The sequence below is a fragment of the Tenrec ecaudatus genome, chromosome 4 (assembly GCF_050624435.1).
Source record: "Tenrec ecaudatus isolate mTenEca1 chromosome 4, mTenEca1.hap1, whole genome shotgun sequence".
Taxonomy (NCBI): domain Eukaryota; kingdom Metazoa; phylum Chordata; class Mammalia; order Afrosoricida; family Tenrecidae; genus Tenrec; species Tenrec ecaudatus.
In genome coordinates this window covers 19,868,936-19,891,453 of record NC_134533.1, presented here as the reverse complement: position 1 = coordinate 19,891,453, position 22,518 = coordinate 19,868,936, and the positions used below count along the sequence as shown (strand labels likewise).

General features: G+C 37.3%; 1 protein-coding gene across 1 annotated transcript; it reads right to left on the bottom strand.

Annotated features, from left to right (window-relative positions):
* Positions 1 to 15,402: 15,402 nt before the first annotated feature.
* Positions 15,403 to 16,375, bottom strand: LOC142446460 (olfactory receptor 10AG1-like). Its single transcript, XM_075548209.1, has one exon. It carries the CDS (start codon positions 16,357 to 16,359, stop codon positions 15,403 to 15,405), a length of 957 nt encoding a protein of 318 aa, XP_075404324.1. The 5' UTR covers positions 16,360 to 16,375.
* Positions 16,376 to 22,518: the final 6,143 nt, after the last annotated feature.

Genomic DNA, 22,518 nt, shown 5'->3' with positions numbered 1-22,518 from the left:
ATAAAAATCAGTTCTCAAGTTGTAGCTTCTCCACAAATCCTACACCATTTTGGGGGTTTATAGTATTAACTTTACAGTGTGAACTATAACATCTATAGTACTTTATGCTGCTCAGTCCTTGGAATTTCAATTAGGAAAATAGCTTTTGATTGCATATTATTTTACCAGTAGTGAATTATCTGAGAGGGTAAAGTTATAACTATAACTGTTCTTGAAATTAATATAGATAGTAGATCATGGATATTCATCAATATAGTACTCAGGCTTATAGGAAGAGCTGAAATATAGTAATTGCCATAATAAAAATGAAAATATCACTCTTAAAGCCAGAGGACCAGAACTCACATGAGGTCTACAAAGACAAATTATATGTATTCGGTTATAAATAACTATATTTAATAAAATGCAATTTGTTGTTTGAATTGGCAAGAGTCAGTTCCAACCCAGAGACCCATGTTCAACAGAATGAAACACAGCCTGGTTCTGGGTTACCCTGACTATTGTTTCTGTGATTGAGCCTATTGTTGCAGCCAACATGGAAATCCATCTCATTGAGAGTTTTCAGGAAGTCCTTCTCCATAGATTGGTCCTTCCGGGTAACATGTTCATAATACTTGTCCCGTGAGATGGGTCCAGCCATCCTACTTTCTATAGTGCATTCTGGCTCTACTTCCTCCAATAATAATTTGTTTGTTCTTCTACTTGCCCTTTGATGCCATTGAGTCCGTTCTGACTCATAGTGACACAACAGAATGAAGCACTGCACGGTCTTATGCCATCTTTACAACTGTTCCTAGTATAGTCAATGTTTTTCTTCAGTACCATTATCTAATGGCATCAATTCTTCTGTTTATTTATTATGCAGCTTTTTGATGTGTGTGAAGAGAGTGAAAATTGAAGAGTTGGGTGAAGCACATTCTAATCGTTCAAATGACAATTTGCTTTTTCACAATTTGGAGAAGTCTTTTTCAGCAGATATGCCCAACAATATAGGCTGCCTGTTTTTCTCAGTGCTACCTTCACAGTTCTTGATTATGGATCAAAGTAAAACAAAATCCATGCTAACTGAAATATTTTTTGTTTACCATGAGTTTGTGTGCTGGTCCTATTGTGAGGATTATTTTTAAGTGACTGAAGTTTTAATGCCCTCAGGCTACCTAACTTTAGCTATGCTTGTATTTATAATATACTTTCAAAGAATGAACCCTCAAATATATGAATAATAAAAGCAATTAAATGTTTATTTTTTATTTTATAAATACGTTAACTTATAAAATAAAAGTAAGTTGGATTCCACACCGCTTTTATGTGTATATTTATTTCATGCATTGATTGACTTTAAATATCTTATTAAAATATTAACAAAAATACATAACGATAATGCTTATTTGCTACAAAGTTTCACTGGGAATTAAGATTTCTTATTATATTTTGCCAAAAATATAGAAAGTTTTCAAAATCCAATGTTTCAAGTAATTTAATAACATTATTGAAAATCATTATTTAGGGAAAATTACATTTATGAAAGTCAGAAATATTTAGGAGCTATTTTAATGAGATATCACATTTGTTAACAAATATTACATATTTATTTTAATATCATGAACTAAATATTGAATAATAATCTAAAGAATTTAATAGTTACCTTTCTTATTTGGAGGAATAGCAGTCTTGCATTTATAGTGGTTGAAGACTGTCTGCTGAGCAAAAATTCTGTGATTTCAACTCAACAGTGGCTACACATGAAAGAAAGAAATGGCCGACAGTGTTTGTAAAGATGTTCAGCCTTGGAAATTCAAAGGGCCAGTTCTACTCTGTTACACGGGTCAAAACGAATTAGAATCAACTCAACCAATGCCAATGTATTTGGGTTTTAGTTTATGTGGGTAATACTCTGTCTTACTCATTAAAGAGGTTTAAAGATTTAAGAATTTAAATTACTTTAGGTTAAAGAAATTGTTACATCAAAAGTATTCAATCCAGTTCAAGATGGTCGATTCCTTTTGAGCCTTAGTACTCTTTAAATAGATAAAGAATAGCTGTCTCTTCTGGGATCGCTTACAGATGACAAATAGCTAACTAATTAAGGAAATCTCTTTGGCTCTCTTTGATTTTATTTCCTTATTTTCCCAGGATACCCCTCTATGGCCTTTAATGGACTACAGTGCACAGGTTATTTTATGTCTTAGACTTTCACAGGGTTCTGGATTCCTCTTAAATGCTACCATTGGAAACCATCCCAAATGGACCCAAATCCAATCTCACATTATCTATTATGAGTGCTTCTTATGGAACTGTGTTTTAGTGATCTAAGCTCCTGTCACATTTTCTTCAAATTATTTCACTTCTTTTCCCTTCTGAAATGAGTGTTTACATTCAAATTCTGGATTTGGCCCATGAAAGAGTTATGAGAAATATTCTGACAACAAAGAATAGATTTTCCAACAAAACATAAATTAAATAATCCATTTATTCAAGATTAACTGAGCAAATCCCAAATGAGATGTCAGAAATATTAAATAAAGTGTTAAAATATTTCTACAGCATCAGTCTAAACGGGGATATTTCTATATTTGCTGCATTCTATAATCCCTACCACTTTCATTCCCAATGTGAAATATTTGAGGGGGAGGTGTGGGGGACAGATTCTACCACCACTCTCCTTCCCATGCCTGTTCAGCATGAGTGTCTGTCTTACCATCTGCTATTACAGGATTGAAGATGTACTAGTGCTTTAAGTTTTACAAAACTATTGATATCCTACCTTGTCCTTATCACTTTTGTCCAACCCCCTTTTATTGTGTATTGTCTTTCCCTTTACCTGAGTTAACACGTATCTACTATGTAGCTGTGACTCCCTAAGCTACCTTCCTGTCCTACCACTGGACACTATCAAAATATGTCTGTTTTAGTGTGAAAACCTTCTGTTGACTGATTCATAATAGTGAGCTCATACAAAATTTGCCTTTTAAAGATTCACTAATTTCACTCTGAATGATATCTCCAGGTACATCCATGATAGTAGATGTTTCATGGGTTGATTAAAATTCTATAAAGTTGCATAGTGATCCATTGTATGTATATATCAAAGTTTATGCCTCCTTTCTTCCACCATTGGATATTTAGGTTTTTTCATATTTTTTATTATTGTGCTACTGTGATGAATATGATGTTTGGATATTTATCTGTGCCATGGATCTTATTTCTCTCAGATATATACCAAGTAGAGGGAATGCTGTGTCATACGTTATTCTTATTTCCAATTTTTTTGCAGGAAGTGCTGTTCCACTTTACACAGTAGTTATGTTATGTAAAAACAGTTTTAAGGTGTGAATCCTAATAAATTTATCTTTTGAGCCAATAATAGTCTGACATAATTTGAGAAAAAGAGAAGAGACAAGATTCTAGGACAACAGTCTTTCTATTGTTGTACAACATTTCCCTTTCTTGACTCCAAATCAGAATACCCCTTAGTTTAAGATTATTGATTTCAATCTTAATTCCCCCCTGTGAAAATTGAATGATGCTTCCTATTTTTACCATACATTTTTATAAGGGTTTATAATTACCTCCATCCTCGATGTTAATAGTATAATAAATACAAATATAAATAAGAGAGTTTTGCTCTGGGGTTTCAGTTCATTCATATATGGACTTATTAAAAAACAAAATGTGTTTAAATATGCCTCTGTGATCAAGATTATCAGTAATACACTTACCTTAGTCTTCTTAGGGTGCTCTAAAAGAAAAGGGGGAAAAAGCTACAAGGAACACAGTGCCTTCCAAGGGATCTTCATTGACAGAGGTCAAATCAGACAATAATGATCACTGGGTTTTGTTTTAATTTTTACATTATTTGGGTAGATTGGATTCCCAAATGGTTACCTAGATAGACTTATTTTCAAAGGACACAGAATATTAGGCATATTATGAAAATGTTTAGAGAAAATGATATATTACATTGATGAGAAAAGCGTCAGGAAAGTTAGGCCAAGGACAATTTCCCACCACAACAATGCACTTCAATGAGAGCAAGGTCTGGCCAAGAAGAATTTCATTGGGAAAATTATTGCCGTCCATCCTACAGTCCTTATCTTGCTCCTTCAGGTATCTTGCTGTTGCCCCAAACTAAAAAAATTATTCACCATAAATATTATTTAAATTCCTTGAATTTGCCCAAACTAGTGGCATAGTGGTTACACATTGGACTGCTAGCCACAAGATAAGCAGTTCAAAGCCATCAGGAGCTCTGTGGAAGAAAGGTGGGACTTTCTACTTTCCTGGAACAATTACAATTTTGGAAACTCACAGGAGCAGTTTACCTTGTCCTGTTGGGTTGCTATGAGGTGGAATCAACTCCACGGCAATGAATTTGAAAATATATTGAGAATATTAGTTTCCCATTGTGATTCATTTGTTTTTAAAGGTCTTTAGGATTTTCTAGCAATACTTTTGAATTTACTCTCATATGTTTCCACTTTTTACATAAAGCTTGTATATTTATCTATCTATGCATCTGACATGGGGCGGGGGAATCCATGCTATTAAAACAAGGGAGAATGATTAGGGAAGTTAGTTGGAAATTCCTGGGAAACATAATTTTCAAAGCATGGAAAAAGGGAAAGAAGAGTGACTGGTGAGGATGAGGTCACATGGAGTCAAGGGTGGCTAAGTCTGAGGTACAGGAGATCCACAGCTCAGAGTAACAAAGCTAACAAGGGATTCTTAAGTCTTGCAGCTCTCACAAGGTTATGTTGGGTAAATATAGCAAGGTCTTTTGATGCATGCATGAAAATCTGAAATACATATGATAACTTGTCACATATAAAAGAAAGCAAATGGTGGCATACAGATTTTGAAAATAAATGTCATTCAGATATTTGACAGTCTTTGAAGAAAATGTAAGTTTCATAATTATTTCACGCTAAAGCAATAAAGACTAGAAGTGGTTCACTCGCCTAAACATATATTTTGATTAAATAATATAATAGTTGTAAAATAATATTTTTAAAATACAGCTTTCTAGCTAGGAAGTTTTGTCTTGTTATAAATAAGACATCAGGATGCAGGACACAATGGGTGAAGAACAAACTATATCAGGGTAAATGAACCCTAGTCCTAGCCACTAGGCCTACGACCAGTGTTCCAAACTCAATAGGCCTACCTCAAAAGAAGATGAGGCGGTCTGCTTCATTGAAAGTATAAAAGTCTTGAAAACACAAAGGGGAAATGTGGTAGGATCACTATCAATAGTATTTCATGAAACATTTCCCTCTGTTGTACATAGGGTTGGCTATGTGTCTGAGCCGATTCAATGGAATCTAGCAACAACAGGTATATGAATTTACTCTGCAACAATGAGTTTTCTGTCAGAGTACATAACAAAGTGAGAAAATAATAATGAATCATGGATAAAGTGTCAAAATCCCTTATTAAAAAAAGCACTTTAAGAATCAAGGAGGGAAAAATACAAATAGAACAATGGACACTCAACATAAATAGATGTAACACTCAACATAAATAGACAGCAAAGCAATCCCTGTCCTTGTAGCATAGTGGTTATGAGTTGGGCTGCCAACTGCAAGGTCAGCAGTTCGAATCCACAAGCTCCAAGAGAGATGGGGATTTCTGCTCCGGCAGAGTGCTATAGTATAGGAAGCAAACAGAAGCAGTTCTACCCTGTCCTAAAGGGTCAATATGAGTAGGAATTGACTAGAAGGCAGTGAGTGTGTGAATTGAAATTAATCTCTTCAGAATATAAAAACATTCTTTTTTTAAGAGTTAAATTTTTAGGGTCTACATATAACCTCCTCCTTGGGGGAGGGACAACAGAAAAGTGGATGAAGGGAGATGTCAGACAGTGCAAGATATGACAAAATAATAATTTATAAATTATCAAGGGTTCAGGAGGGACGGGGGAGTGTGGAGCGAGCAGAAAAAATGAGGAGCTGATGCCAGGGGCTTAAGTGGAGAGAAAATCTTTGAGAATGATGTACAAATGTGCATTACACAATTGATGTATGTATGAATTGTGATGAGTTGTATGAGCCTCTAATAAAATGGTTTTTAAAAAGATTTAAATTTTAACCAAGCCTATTAAAGAAAAAAAGCAAACACAAAACTCTGCAGAGTCTTGATTGCAGATGAATCCAGTGATCAAATGACAATGGGTTTTTGAATCATTTAGTCTTTGATTTAAAAACATGCTCATATCTTAAATATTCAACAAGTTTATATTTCAGCATTGTTTATTATTGTGAAAGATTATAAGTGAATTAAATGTGAGTCATTATGTGAGTTGTCTTTCTATGATTTAGTGAATTTTCATTTTAATATCCTTCACATTTTTTTCAGTTACTTGATTCATCTAAAGTATTTTTTTAATGTAGCCAGATTGTATGTGTGTGTGTGTGTGTGTGTGTGTGTGTGTGAGTATGTGATAATCTGGCACATTGTCAGGCCCTCAAGGTGTCTGAACAAGAGATGGAAGTTCTTTTTGTGTTTAAAATGCTGGAAAGGATACATGATTTTTGTTTTTAACTTCATCAGTCACAATTTGATTTTTTTATACTTTAACTAATTTTACATAAAAATTGCAATGCACATCAAAACAAAGAGTAAAAGGAAAGTGCTTAGCTTTATTGTAATAAAAAGTCATGCTTAGTGGTGGGTGTAATTGGTTGGCAATTGGTTTCTATAGTGCCAGTAATTTCTTTGGACCCATCTACTTATGAGCTAAATGACTGCTGTTTTATATAATTTTTAAATTGTATAACATTCATGTCTCACTTATCAAAATTATTAGGTTACAAAGACCAGGTCAATTTTTGCAAAAATTGGCAATTTTCAGAAATGATGGATGATCACATCAGATAACAAATTAGAGGATGACTACATCATAACATAATTGTCAGATTACATTATCACTAAATTATATAACCACTTCCCCAAATTACAACCCAAACCCATTGCTGTCGAGTCAATTGTGACTCATGCAAACCCTAGATAATATAGTACAATTGCTCGTTAAAATTTCTGAGGATATCATCTTTATGGGAGGCCATTGCCTCATCTCTCTCCCATGGGGTGACTGTTAATGTTTGAAATACCCACCTTTGAGCAACCAGAACAACACCAACACAATGAGTAGTTATGGCTCCTTTTACATCATTACATAACTGCTAGACCACAAAAATACCTGACAAATTAAATCATTACGCAACTGCCAAACCACTGACAATAATAGGCCAGCTCAATGCTTTAGTCTAGCAGTTCTCAACCTGTGGGTCGCAACCCTTTTGGGGCCTGAACGACCGTGTCACAGGGGTCGCCCAATTTATAACAGCAGCAAAATAAAAGTTATGAAGTATCAATTGAAATAATTTATGGTCCTGGGGGCACCACAACATGAGGAATTGTATTAATGGGTCGCAGCATATGGAAGGTTAAGAACCACTGCTTTAGTCGCTATACCCAGTCATTCTCTTCCTGTAACTTGGTATTCTTTACTGAGAGACTTATCATTAGCACACAGAATAGTGGGTTATTAGATTTTTTTTTACTAATTATCGTTATAATGTAAAATGCCAGATGGAAATATAGTTGATAAGTGAGGACTAAATGTGTGTGTGTGTATTTATGAGGATACTTCAAAAAGATCATGAGATCATGAAAAAGAGGAAATAAGATACAATGAAGTAATAGACAAAGATACTTTTACAACTTTTATTGGAGGTTCTTACATCTTTTATCACAACCCATACATTCATCCAGTTGTGTCAAGCACATTTGCACATATGCCACCATCATCATTTTCAAAGCATTCTCTTCCTACTTGATCCCCTGATATCAGCTCCCCATTTCTTCCCCCTCCCACCCCCACCCGCCTTCCCTCACAAACCCTTCATAAGGTTTATAGATTATTATTTCCATATATTACATCATCCTCCATTGACCCTCACCCACTTTTCCGTTATTCTTCCACCTGGGAGGGGGTTCCAGGTTGATCCTTGTGGTCAATTCTGCCTTTCTCCCTCAACCCTCCCCTAATCCTCCTGGTATCTTGCTCTCAATGTTGTCCCTGAGAGGTTTTTCTATCCTGGATTCCAGGTGTAGTGGACTCTTATCTGTGTTGGTGTGCATCTCTGGTCTAATCTGATTTGTAAGGTAGAATTGAGGTCAGGATAGTGGGGTAAAGGAAGCACCAAAGACCTAAAGGAAAGTTTTGTGTTTCATCGGTGATATACTACAAAGATTGTTAAGGCCGCTCATTTTATTGAGATTTTAGTGAACATTTGTCTAGCAAACAAAGTTCTCAATTGACAATTTATTCAAAATGATTCGATGACGTTAGTTGCATGTATAACAATGTAGCCACATTATCTTTGCGTTTTGTTTGCTCTCTAGATAGTATTCTAATCTGCCTCTCCACTTATTTTCTCATGCATTCTTGATATTTGATGTTGTGCTGATATTTTTATGCACAGCATCAGTCATATGACATTTGCTATATTTTGTGTACCACTCTATTTGGCTAAGAGTGTCTCAGGAAATAGCCCCAGGATGCTCCAATTTTCCTACTATTCCAGCATGTTTGACTTTCTTTTTTTTAAGATTGTTTTCTACTAATCATAGACTTTTCTAAATTGTATATTAGTTGGGGGTTTACATATCAGACCATTAACTATATATTAAATGGTACAAATCAAGCAGTAGTCTACCCACCCCCTCATTTTTCCCTTTTCCCTCTGTGGTCTTACAGCTCCCCTTTCATCGCCATTGCATCATCGTCCTTTCTAAGGCCTCTATCCTTTTGGTAATGACTCCAAAGGCTGGCCCTTTGCTTTGAAATTATCTTTCTTTTTTCTCTTTATAGTAGTAATTTCATGACATATATGTCCTTTTGTGACTGCTTAATTTCGCTCAGCATAATATTTTCCATATGCATACATGCTATGAGGCGCTTCATAGTTTCCGCATTGTTTATTAACAATACGTAGCATTTTTTGCGTGCATTTAATTAAGTTTCTTTATATATTCTTCCACAGGTAGACATTTGGATTGTTTCCATTTTCTTGCTATTGTGTATAGTGCTGCAATAAACATGAATGTGCATATGTCTGTTCATACTATGGCTCTTACTTCTGTAGGGTACATAAACATCAGAGGAATTATTGGATCAATTGGATCTTAATTTCCCATTGTTTAAAGTAAGGTCATTTTGTTTCCACAATGGATGTACATATTTACACCATGATTGTAGGTGGGCTATCTGCATATTTGGTGTTTTAATTTGGTTGTTGTTTTCTGGGATTTGTTGTTGTTGTTTCAATTTGGACACTATTGTCTGTGTAAGAGAGCATCTCATTGTTGTGTTAATTTGCATCTCACAGATGGCAAAAGACCACGATCATTTTTTTCATAGCTATTCATTTTTGGTGTATTATCTGTTCTCATCCTTTGTCCCTTTTATAATTGGGTTATCTTCATTTTTCTTCTTGTGGTATAATGCTTTCTATAGATGTTAGAAATTAATCCCTTGTCTATTGTACCATTGTCTGTTTTTCCCAAGTCCATGGATTCCCTTTTTACTTTTTTTGAATAATTCTTTGGAAGCACATAAGTATTTTATTTTTGTAGGTCCAAGTCATTTATTTTGTCTTCTACTGTGAGTGCTTCCTTGATTGTATTTAAAAATGTGTCTATTGCCAGGAACAGGGCCCTTGATTTGTGCTTATTTTCTCACTGATAATGCTTAAAGTTCTGAGATTTAAATTTAGTTCTTTGATATATCTTGAGTTCAATTTTGTATATGGGGTGAGATATGGGTCCTATTTAAATGTTTATGGATAGGATAGACTTAACATTGTGACAATGTCAATGCAACAAAGCAATGTATAAATACAATGTAACTTTAATCCAGTTCCCAACTTTATTCTTTATTCCATTTTTAGAAATGGAATAACTAATCTGAATTTAAGATCATTCAAACCGAAACTCTCTGCAATTGAATAAATATTTTACTCACAGCGAGCCTATAGGACAGAGTTGAGCTGCATCTTTGGGTTTCTAAGAGGAGCCCTGGTAGCCCTGGTAGGTTATTTATTGAACTGTGAACCACAAGATCAGCAATTTCAAACCATCAGCTGCTCTGAGAGAAAGATGGGGCTTTCTATTCCAGGCTAGGGTTATAGTCTTAGAAATGCACTGGAGCAGTTCTATTCTGTCCTATAGATTTACTATGAGTCAGCAATAACCAGATGGCAGTGATTTTTTGGGGGGTGGGGGGATTGAGGTGGTGTGATTATAAGGCTATTAATCTTTATGGGAGTAAGTAATCTAATTTTAGTCCATCGGAGTGGCTGGTAAGTTGAAACTGCTGAACTTGTGATAAACCACCCAATTCATAATCCACTATGACCCCAGAGCTCTTTCACTATAATGAGAATTAATTAAAAATCCAATGAAATACATCAATATCTATATTTTAGGCATTATTGAGATGAAATGAACTGGCAATGGCTGTTTCGATTTGTGCAGTCATATTGTTTACTCTGGGTGGAGTGACAAATGAAATGGAAGCAGAGATCAAGAAAGCAGTATCCTTCACAGTAGCCCAAAACAAACTGAAATACCTAGGGATATATTTAACAACAACCAAAAAAAACAACAAAACTAAAGACATATACAATTAAACTACAAGACCCTACTATAGGAAATCAAAAGCGACTTCCACAACTAGAACATCCCGTGCTCATCGATTGGAAGGCTCAACCATAGTAAAGATGTCGATCTTACCCAAAGTACTTTATAAGTTTAATGCTATTCTGATTCAAATACCAACAATCTTCTTCAAATAATTCAAAAAACTGACCACCAATTTCATATGGAGAGGGAAGAAGCCCAGAAATGGCAAAGAACTACTCAAAAAGGACAAAGTCGGAGGACTCGCTTTACCCGATTTTAATACCTACTATACAGCTACAGTTGTCAAAACAGCACGGTACTAGCACAATGACTGATAGTTAGACCAGTGGAAAAGAATAGAAAACCCAGAAGTAAAACCATCAGCATATCAATAAGGGCCCCACAAACATTGAGTGGGAAATGGACACTGTTTTTAAGAAGTGATGCTTGAAACAATGGAAATCCATATGTAAAAAAAAATGAAACAAGATGTTTAGTTGATCCCATGCATAAGAACAAACTCAAGGTGGATCACAGATCTAGAAGGAAAATCCCAAACCATCAGGACCATCAAGGAAGGAATCAAGACAAACCTAAGATCATTGGCCCGAGAATTCATAAGCTCACTGCAATAGGGAAGTTTACACACACAGGTGAACTGGAAATCCATAAAGGGGATTTAAAAGAATAAAACACCCGTGCGCCTTGGAAGACTTCAAGAGGGTAAGAAGGCAACCCGCAGACAGGGAGAAGATTTTTAGTAATAACACATCAGACAAAGGGTTCATTACTAAAATCGACAACACCCTCATGGCCAACAAAAAGAGGAAAACAGTTAACCCCCTAAGGAAGTGGTCAAAAGAACTGAGGGGGAGACCCATATGGCCAACTAGGGAGGAGACCCATATGGCCAACAAACACATGAGAAAGTGTTCCTGTTGATTACCCATATGAGAAATGCAAATTAAAACAACTCTTTGATACCAGTTAACAGCCCCGAGGTTAGCCCAAAACAAAAAAATCAGAGAGCAACAAATGTTGGAGGGGATGTGGTGAAATAGGAACCGTCCTCCACTGCTGATGGTTGTGTAGTTATGTACAGCCACTGTGGAAAGCGATCTGACCACACTTAAAGAAAATGGAAATTAATCTACCTTATGACCCAGCCATCCCTCTACTGGACATATACTCAGAGGAGATAAGAAATAAAACACAACCCGTCATCTGTGTTCCAATGTTTATTGTGGTGCAATTCACAATTCAAAGACTTGGATACAGCCTAAGTTTCCATCGATAGACAAGTGGATTAGTAAACTCTGGGACATACACAGGATGGCATACTATGCAGCACTGAAAAGCACAGATGGTCACATGAGACATGTCATTTCATGGGAAGAATTGGAAGGAATCGTGTTACATGAGGTAAGCCAATCTCACAAGGACAAGTATAACATGAGTCCCCTGAGGTAAGTATCATCAGCTCAGCAGGAATTAAAGAATGCCCTTGTCTTGCAGTACACAGGCAAAAGCATAGACAGGCACGGGGAGGTCAGATGGAACTCAGGGGGCTACATGTAAATCCAACACAAAGAAGAGGAAAGGGGGAAGGAGGAGGGAGAATGGGGATGGGGAGAAACTGAGATGATGACATGGGGGGAACAGGGCACTCACCTGCCAGGGGTTGAGTATTGGTTGTGTCTCCACAGAATTGGAGTGTGTATACAGAACCCACCATGATGCCCCAAACCACGAGGGCAATGTAACACGTGGAGGAATTCATTAAAAGACTGGACTACAGGGCTGGCCCCAATCAGAAGCAGTCTGACCTCTACCCTGGAAATGTGTGTTGTAGAGAACAGCACTAGATATTTGGGCGGGGGCGGGGAGGGGGTTAGGAACCAACCTACCATACCCTGATGGAAGCAAACCAAGAAGTAAAAAGAGAAAGAGGCAGTGGGCCTAGACTCCATATGAGCACACCAAGCTCAGAGGATGAGCTCCCTGCATGGAGTTGCTGGGGCACAGAGAGGACTGTGAGACCACCAGCAGCTCAAGACATGCTGTGCCCTCACTGTACTATACAGAGATGGGATGGTAATGGGGAGTGGGGGCACGCAGTGGGGCAACCATGTAGGAATGGAGTATAAAAGATCAGCAATCAGAGTAAAGTCAAACCACAGAGCCCCCGAGAAGGCCCAAGAATGGACTTCTGGTGAGGAGGCACAGCCCCTGGATCTCCCTCAGGGCCGGGGTTAGGTCCCATGGAGACCAGCAAACAGACCTGGATCTATCTAGGGTCTTTTTTTCTTTTCTCTCATCTTTTCCTCTTCCCTTTTCTTTCTTCAACCGTACATTTTCTTATTGTTTGGACTAGGAAACGGATGGGTTGGCTAATTTTATGGGTTGTACCATGGGAGGGAAGCTGGGGAGAAGGTAATGGGGCCAATGGCCCCGGAAGGTAGAGGAGAAAGAAGGAGGTAGGGAGAAGGGTGTAGTGAGTGGACTGCATCATGGACAGGCAAACAACTAGAGAAGCGAAACCAGCACCTACGAGAGGTTAGAGATACTGTGAATATTAGAGCAACACCATGTTAGGGAGAGGAAGCACTAAGAGGTGGCAGAAGGGGGAAAGTGATGGCGGGGCAGGAGGAGGCCAAAGGAAACCAAGGCAAGCTCTAGGAAGCAAAGGCTTAGGTAGGGAGTGTATCAGTCTGAGTCTGAGTACTTTAGAGAAACAAATCCAAAGCAACTCATGTATTAGAGAGAGTTTTATATAAAGGTTAAGTTCACATCCAGGAAACATACCAACCCAGTGCTGCCCAAGCTCACAAGTCCAACAGTAACCCATTAATCCATATGTCCAACACCAATCCAGAAAATCCTCCTCCAACTCACAAAGCAGATGCAATGATGCTGACTGCAGGAGGAAAACTGAATCAGTGAATGTGTAAACATCTCAGCGCTGGCAGGGGTCTCCACACAGTGGCTCCAGCACCCAGGGCTGCATCAGGGTAGGTCCATGTGGCTTCTCCTTGGGGATGTCTTGCAGGAAGTCAGCCTTGAAAGCTGAAGCAGGGAACTGCTAAGGTAGCAGCACCCTCGTGCGACCATCGCAAAGCAAGAGACCTAAGAACTAGAAAGGCAAGGCTCACCGAGTCATTTATCCCTCGACCCTTCATTTAATCACACATGTATTTATTGCCCAGGTTGGCACAATAAACTAAATCAGGGAGATTAACAGAGGTATGTAGTTATGCAAATACATTAATCTATAACAATGTACATACATTTATAAAGCAATACCCTGAAACTGCAGATGAACCTTGGGTCTCACCTCATACCTTCCCTCAATACAAGAACACTTTATTCTAACAAATTGGCATTCTGTGATGCTCACCACCCCATCCCCACAATCCCCCCACACAATCACTGAAGACGAAATATGTACATAAACAGATGTGTTGAAGACAGAGGATGGTCCCTGGCTATTAAAAGATATAGTGTCTGGGGTCTTAAAGATTTGAAGTTAAACAAGCATCCACCCAACAGTGAAACAAGCCCACATGAAAGAAGCATACAAACTGGTGTGATCATGAGGTGTTGAGATTGGTCAATGGGCATCAGAAGATTTACAACAACAACAAAAATGATTTGGTAAGAATGGAGGGAGGGTAGAGTGGAGACCCAAAGCCCTTCTATGGACAGTGGGGCATCCCCTGCCCGCAAAGAGAGGTCACAGGGAGGGGGTGAGTCAATCATGGATCAGTTGAGCACTAGTGAGTCAGGTAATATACCTCTGTTCCCTCACCCACCCACCCTCATCACGACCACAGTACCTCCTCCCAATCTAGACTAGACAGGAGCATGTACATAGATAGGTATAGGCAAGAGATAAAACTCAAAACATGAGGAACACCGGATCAGGCATGGGAATAGAGATACCAAAAGGGTAGGGGGAATTGGGGTGGGAGGGTGGGGGGCACCAATTGCAATGAATGGCACATAACCACACACCCCAGTAAAAGGGAAGAACAACAGAGACCATACGGGAAGTGGGACCTTGGTCGGAGTGAGATTTGAAAATAATTAACAATCTACAATCTAACAGGGGGCCACAAGGGTTGGTGGGGGGAGGAGGTAGGGAAGAAAGGAGGAGCTGATCCTAAGGGCTCCATGGAATGTAAATGAATTTTTTATACATTCTGTCACCTCTAAAAATCAAAAGCAACCCAAAGCAAAACCAAAACTTTTTAATAACCTCCTGATCTCCAATTACAAGCAACTATTTTAATAGAAATATACTGTTATCAAATCACTGATTACATTATAGATGACTCATGAGACTTATAGGCACACATATCATGCCTAGAGTTCAATGGTATTGATAGAGCAACATAATTTATAAAATGCATCTTCACCGAGAGGCTCTCTGATTACTTGAAGGAATGATTTATAGAGAAAGTCATTGCGAGGTCAAAGTGTTTCTAGAGTTTTATTTATGGTATATTGCAAACCAGAATTTTAAAATCAGTCTCAGAACTCAATGGAAACATATAGAAATGGAAGCTATGGTTTCTGGTATGAAAGCTAACAGATTATTGATTACAGCTTACTAAACAGAAGTCCTGAAAAAATCCTTATTGGGGGAGGACATTACATAATTTAATTACAGAATTACTAATGACATGAATCAATAAATGGCATCTTTAATAAAATTCATTTGCATAACAACTTTCTCAGGGCCATTATGACATCCTTGTTCCTTAGACTGTATATGACGGGGTTCAGCAATGGAGTGAGTATTGTGTAGAAAAGGGACAGGACCTTGCCGGTTTCCTCTGTGTGACTGCTCTTGGGTCTTAAGTAGGTGATACTTCCAGATCCAAGGAATAAAACCACCACCATGACATGAGAGGAGCAGGTGGAGAAGGCTTTGGAGCGACTTGAAGCAGACGGCAATTTCAGGATGGTGGAGATGATTTTACTGTAGGAGCCAAGGATCAACAGAAATGGAACGATGACAAACAACACGGCCACTATGTAGACCAACATCTCATTGACAGAGGTGTCCACACAAGCCAGCTTAAGGAGTGGGGGGATGTCACAGAAGAAGTGGTTGATTTCCTTAGAGCCACAAAAAGGCAGAGAGAAAATCTGATATGTCTGCCCTACCTGAAATGGAATGCAAGTTATCCAGGAGCCAATCACCAGCTGGACACAGAGCCTGTGGTTCATAATGAGAGGGTAGTGCAGAGGGTGGCAAATGGCCACGTAGCGGTCATAGGCCATGACTGACAGAAGTAAACACTCGGTGCCTCCAAGCAAAAGCACAAAGAACATCTGTGTAGCACAGGCAATTAAGGGAATTCTCCTTCTCTGGGTCCCCAGATCCCTCAGCATTCTGGGCAGGGTTACGGATACATAGCACATTTCCAGGAAAGACAAATTTCCCAGGAAAAAATACATTGGGCTCTGGAGAGCAGGATCCAGTTTGGTTAATAGAAAGATCGTGGCGTTGCTTATCAGGATAATAATGTAGATGCTTAAAAACAACCCAAAGAGAAACCACCGTAGATGGGGCTTATCGGCAAAACCCAAGAGAACAAATTCCATCGATGCTGTTACATTTTCTTCTTGCGGTTTATCCTGTGATTCATCCTGGAAAAGATACATTTATATGTGCATTTCCCTTGACCTACTCTCGTGGATCTCTGCCTCTTCTCTTATTTGAAGCTTCAGGATTGAATTTCATGATTTTTATGAATATTTGCATATTAAGAGTGATACTATTTATGTACGTCCCACATCTTCCTGTTGAATTTCAGGAAACTGTGCTGTCATATACATTGGAAGAGCATTTCTCTATGTTCAGTGCAGGCCTGAGTAAGTAAAGCTAAACAATATTCTGCAGAGACCCTAGGACAACTCTCAGTTGCCTTCCTCTTTGCCACTCGATGACACTTTGAATGCATTATACCTCCTCACAATGCTTTGGTTGAGACTACGTGTTTTATCAGTCAAACTTTTGAGACTCCATGACATTAATTTTTACTCACATTAATTTTCAACTGCCCTTGTGAGTGTTTCACTCTCCCTTTAATTGATCATTTTGGGCACAGACGCTCCTATTGACAATTCAGTTTAAGTAGCTGAGAAAGGAAATTGGGAAATATTTCACTTTATGTAGGGAAATAAAGAAAATATATATTGGTAGGCTATATATTGGGCAAGGTAAGAGATTTTCATTCAGAGAAAAGTATATACTGGATGATTGATTCAGTGGTGAACAATAAATGTTTTCACTTGAAAAACAGGAGCAGCAAATAGGTCACCTCTTTCAGGTGTTGAAGGGCAAGGATGTTACTATGAGGACAAAGTTGTGCCTGGCCAAGCCATGGTACTTTCAACACTTATGTATGTGAAAGTTAGACAATGAATATGAAAGACTGAAAGTAAATAGATGCATCTGAATCATGGTGTTGAAAAAGAATGTTAACAGCAACATAGACTGCAATAAGAACAAACATTTGTCTTGTATGATGTCAGCCACCCAAACAGTAAAGTTGAAACCTAACCATTATAGTTTTAACATAGGTAAATTGTAACTGAGAAAGAAATATAGGGCAACTTTAAGCTGGTAATTTTAAAATGTAGATTAGCTGGACTATTTCCCAGGAAAACAGGTTTTAAAACTAACCAAGAAGGTCTGACATCTGAGAGATCCCTAAAGGAAAGTCATCACCCCACTGCCATTGAAATGATTCTGTGCATAGAGCATTTCCTTCTATAAGAGTTCCAAAGTTTTGTGAATATGTTTTATATAAATCATTTAACTGGGGGCTTGTATAACTCTCATCACAATCCATCCATCCACCCATTGTATAGTCAAGTACATGTGTACACACATTGACCTTATCAATCCCCAAACATTTGCTTTCTACTTGAGCCCTTGGAATCAGCTCCCTTTCCCACCCCCACGTTCCTAATGGGCAGTGTTTTGCTCTATTAAACACAAGGGTGCTATAGGTCTAAACCAGCTGGATGGCATGTAACATAACAACATGTGAATGTGTTTGGGACAGGAGGAAGAAATACACTGGTTGGTTGTGACATCATACTGATTATGTTTGGTGAACCCACTATTGTTTTTGTTGCCATCAATGTAAGAGTAAAACTTCAGGGAATAGTATCTAAACTCACTTTTCTTTAGATAAAATATATTGAGACTAAGACTAAGTGTGAATAATTTTACTTACTGTGCATAGGTTTTATCCCTGAATGTCAGTACCTTTGTTTTTCTCATTCACTTCGTTTTAAAATTGCACTCAGCTATTAATGTTCAGTTTGATGCTAAGCACATATTTACCGTTCTTAAGGTTTATATTTTTGACTAAGAGAATTGACTGAGATAAAATCACTTATCTGTCCATTTCCTACTTGTTACTGTTTGGTTGCAGTCCTAGGACTTAACTACATTTCATATTTTGTTTAGGCAAGCTTGTATATGGTGGAGTTTTTGAGGTATTAGTTTGACCATTTTTTTGAGGGGCGGGGCTTCTGTTCTCATTCTGTAGCCACAGAATAAGGAAAAGCCAGTGAGGCTCCTGAAGTACACATATCAAGGAGGCATTCAAGGTACTTGCACCATCATGAAACGGAATGCCTCCTTAACTTTCAGATCAAGGAAGCCTCTTGTCTAACCCTGTCTTTCCCATCTCCATGGTAATGGATTTGTACTTTGTCCACTATGTAGAGTGGAAGTGTGGGGCCATTGTTTTAAAATGAAAAGCTAAATGCCTAGCTACTGAGTCAATTGAGACTCTATAGGACCAAGGGCACAATAGGGTTTCACAGGCTATGTGTCCTCTTTAGGGTTGCCAACCCCACATATATCTCCTGAAGATCTGCTGATGGCTTTGCATCACTGACCATTTGATCTTTTGATTAGCAGATTAGAGTTTAGTCACCAAACCATGGAGATTTCTGCCATGGTTAAAGAACAATACTTTCTTGATGGACTGTTATTGAATTATAGCTCCAACAGCATACCATGAGATGATTTTATATACATGAATCCTCCTCTATCACGGTTTGTTCATCTGTGAAATCACAAGCAAATCTAATATTTACTATTGTTTTATGGTTTAAATCATTTAATAGATTCAAAACACTGTGAAGAAATCCTGGCATTGTGGTCATTCGGATTGCTAACTATTATTGTTGTTGTTATTGCTTTTACCAGTTACTTATTATGATTATCAATAATGGTGCACACAATGTGGTACCCTGTCTTTTGTTCTAAATTGCAATATAAGAATTTATATAATCATAATGAAAGTACTATGTCTTAAAAGTTAGATATTTAAGACCCCCACATGGACTGATGAGTGAAATTTTTATGTATTACCTTATAAAAGACATTTAAAAAACTCATTGCAAAGTTTCATCAGTCAGTTCCAAGTTCTAGCGACCCCAAGTACAAAAGAATGAATTACATCCTCACCATTGTTTCATTTGAACTTCTTGTTGCAGCCACTGTGTCAATTCATCTCATCAAGAGTCTTCTCTTTTTAGTGCCTCCCTGCATTACCAAGTATGATGTCCTTCTCCATAGATCGGTTCTTCCTGCTAAAGATCCAATGTTCATGAGATGCAAGAAGGAATCTAGTCAACCCCCCTCTTAGGGGACATTCTGGTAGTACGTATTCCAAAATAGAGGTGCATGTTCTTTAGACTGTCCATGGTATAGTCAACATTCTTCTCCAATACCGTAATCTAAAAGCATCAATGAATTGTTCTTTGACTTCCGCATGGACTGTCCTGCTTTTCCATGCAGGTGAGGGGATTGAAAATCAAGACACAAAGTTGAGGTGGATTTCAGTCTTCAAAACATCTTTACTTTTTAATACTTTAAAGAAAACTTTTGCAGAAGATTAACTTAAATGAATGTGCTACTCTTTTTGCCTGTCATGTCCATACTTTTGAATATAGATCCAATTACAACAAATCCATTAAAACTTCCATATTTTCTCTTCAAAATTTTGCTTATTAGTTCTGCTTTTGTGGTTCTTATGAATGAATAACTTTTTCACAGTCTCCAATTTACCTAGATTTTAACCTTGCTTGTACTTTTTAATGTATAACACAAAATAAACCTGCAGTCTAGACACATAATAATATGAATTTTGAAGCTTAAAAGATTATTTTTAGCATACATTGTCTTAAAAATTATTTCATATAAAATAAAAATTTCTAGAATCCCACAGTGATTTTGTTTTGGTCTCATGGATTGACATATCATTGAAATACTTTTTATCACTTTGAAAATATCAGAACTAAAATATAGAAATTTAACTTGCTAAAAATAAGTAATGATTTGCCACAAAGTTTTTGCAGGGAATTCAGTTCCCTTATTATATAATTAAGTATTAGAAAATAGTAATTCTTCTAATTTTCATTGTTTTTAAATAATTTAATATCACTATTTAAAAGCACTGTTTAAGGGAAATTCCTTGAAGTTAATCAGAAAGATATAGGGAATGGTTTAATAATGCAGCATAATTGTTACTCAATGTTAACTAATAATTCTTGTAACATCATAAACTACATTTGAATATGAACATTAAAAGGCTCATATTTACCTTTACTCTCTGGGAAAATGGTAGCCCAGGCAAAACAATGTTTAAAGCCCCCGGCTGCTAAGCCAAACTTCTCTGGTTCCAATAACTCACTCCGCAGGACAAAGTAAGGCAGTCTGCTTCAGTAAAGATTTTCAGCTTTGGAAACCCTATGAGGTGAATTTATTTTTTTCCTATAAAGTTGATATAAGTTAGAATAAACTCAACCAATTTCAATATATTTGATTTTCTGTTTATTTGGGATAATACTCAGTCTATTTTATCAAAGATGGTTTACATATTTAGGTATTTAAAATTTCGGGGTCAAATAAAAGGTTTCAAAAAGATATTCAATTCAGTGTTAAAGTGTCTGTTTATTTTGACCCAGTGGCTCTTTAAATAAAGCAAAGTTAGTTCTCTCTACTGGGATCTCTCTCAGCTGACACAGTAAAGCTTCTAATTAAATAAATCTCTTTGGCACTCTTTAATTTGTTTTACTTGATATTCTCCCAGGATGCTCATTCTCTGACCGTCCATGGACTGGAGTGCACAGGATAATTTCTTTCTTATGTATTAGTAGCATGATAGGATGCTTTTAACTGAGCCATCATTCCACTGGCGGCCATCCAACACTGATTCTAACTATCGCCTTCTCTATTATGACTGCTGCCTAGGGTCGATTTATAGGCTAAGCTCCTGTCACAATTTCCTAAAATTACCTTTAGTTGTAGGTTTCTTTATCCAAACAAGAGGTAGCCCATGAAAGAGTTGTAATAAATATTCTGATAACAAAAACAAGTTATCAAAAAATATATTCTAGAGCATTAATTTCCACCAGACATCTAAGCACACCCCAACCTTGCTCTTGTAAACATTAAATCTAGTTAAAACCAAAATACTCCTCCCTCAAGTTAACACCTCTCTGCCCTCTCTTCCTTTCCCAACCCAAACCATCAGAGTTACTTTCTTTTAGTCTGAAATGCTTTTCTTAGCTTTTCATAGTTACGCTAAAGTAATAAAATATTTACCTATTTGTGATTGACTAAGATCACTTAGCTCGCTGTTCTCCAGGTTCATCATGTTATGAGATGTTTCACAGACCCTTTGGTATTCTATAAAATTTTATAGTACTCCACTAGGTGTATGTAAGCAAGTATTTATCCATTATTCCACAGATGGATTTTAAGTTACTTTACTCACTTTTCTTCTTGTGTTATGTGGTGAATATGGGCACGCAGATCTCTGCTGAGGCCACAGCTCTTGTTACTTTGGGATGTATACCAACTATATATACCAAAGGATTGCTGGATCCTATGATAATTCCATCACCAACCTTTTTTAGAAATTTCCTACTGCATTACACATGCATGTTCCCTGTGAATCCATTAAGGCCTGAGAACTCTTGAAGTTCATGGGAGAGCCCTGATGACATATTTGGCTACATGGTGAGCTGCTAAGCTCAGGGTCAGGGATTTGAATGCACATGTTTCTGTGAAGGAGAAAGATGAGATTGTCATCAACCATAAAGATAAACTCTCAGAAGCTCAAAGGAGTCTTTCATCTCTCACTCTACAGGATCACTATGGGACAAAATTAACAGGATGTCAGTGAGGTTTTGAATTTAAGGTGAAGTAAGTTGATTCTGAGATAATTCCAGGTTTTATAGGAGGCAAAGTCTAGGACAAGCATATTTCACTCTTATGGCACACTTTTCCTTCAAGATTCCAAATGTGATTGTCAATTTATACTATAAGTATATTGGTTTCAATCTAAAATTCCTCCTATAGAAAAAATGTTTTTTCCTATTATCAAGTACATAGAGATTTGTAAGAGTTTAAAATTATCTTCAACTTTATATTTAGTACTGGGCAATGTACACAAATGTAAATAAAAGTATTGCTCTAGTTTTCCATTTACATTTATTAAAAATGTATGTTGAGAATGTTGTCACATGAGGGCCAGGAATGGCAAAACTGAGCTACAGTAGGTACACATCTAAATGTAACTATGTTTACAGGAATTCTAAAGTCTCATAGTTTTAACAGGGTTATATTTTGCATACATAGATATGTTCTGAAACACAGATGTATATAAACATTATTCTGGGATCCTAGAATGACTGCTAGCAAGTTCTATCAGTGAAACAATTGTCTCAGTCTCTTTAGGGCACTCTATAAAGAAGGTTCTGCTGACAACCGTGTTGCCAAAGGGCACA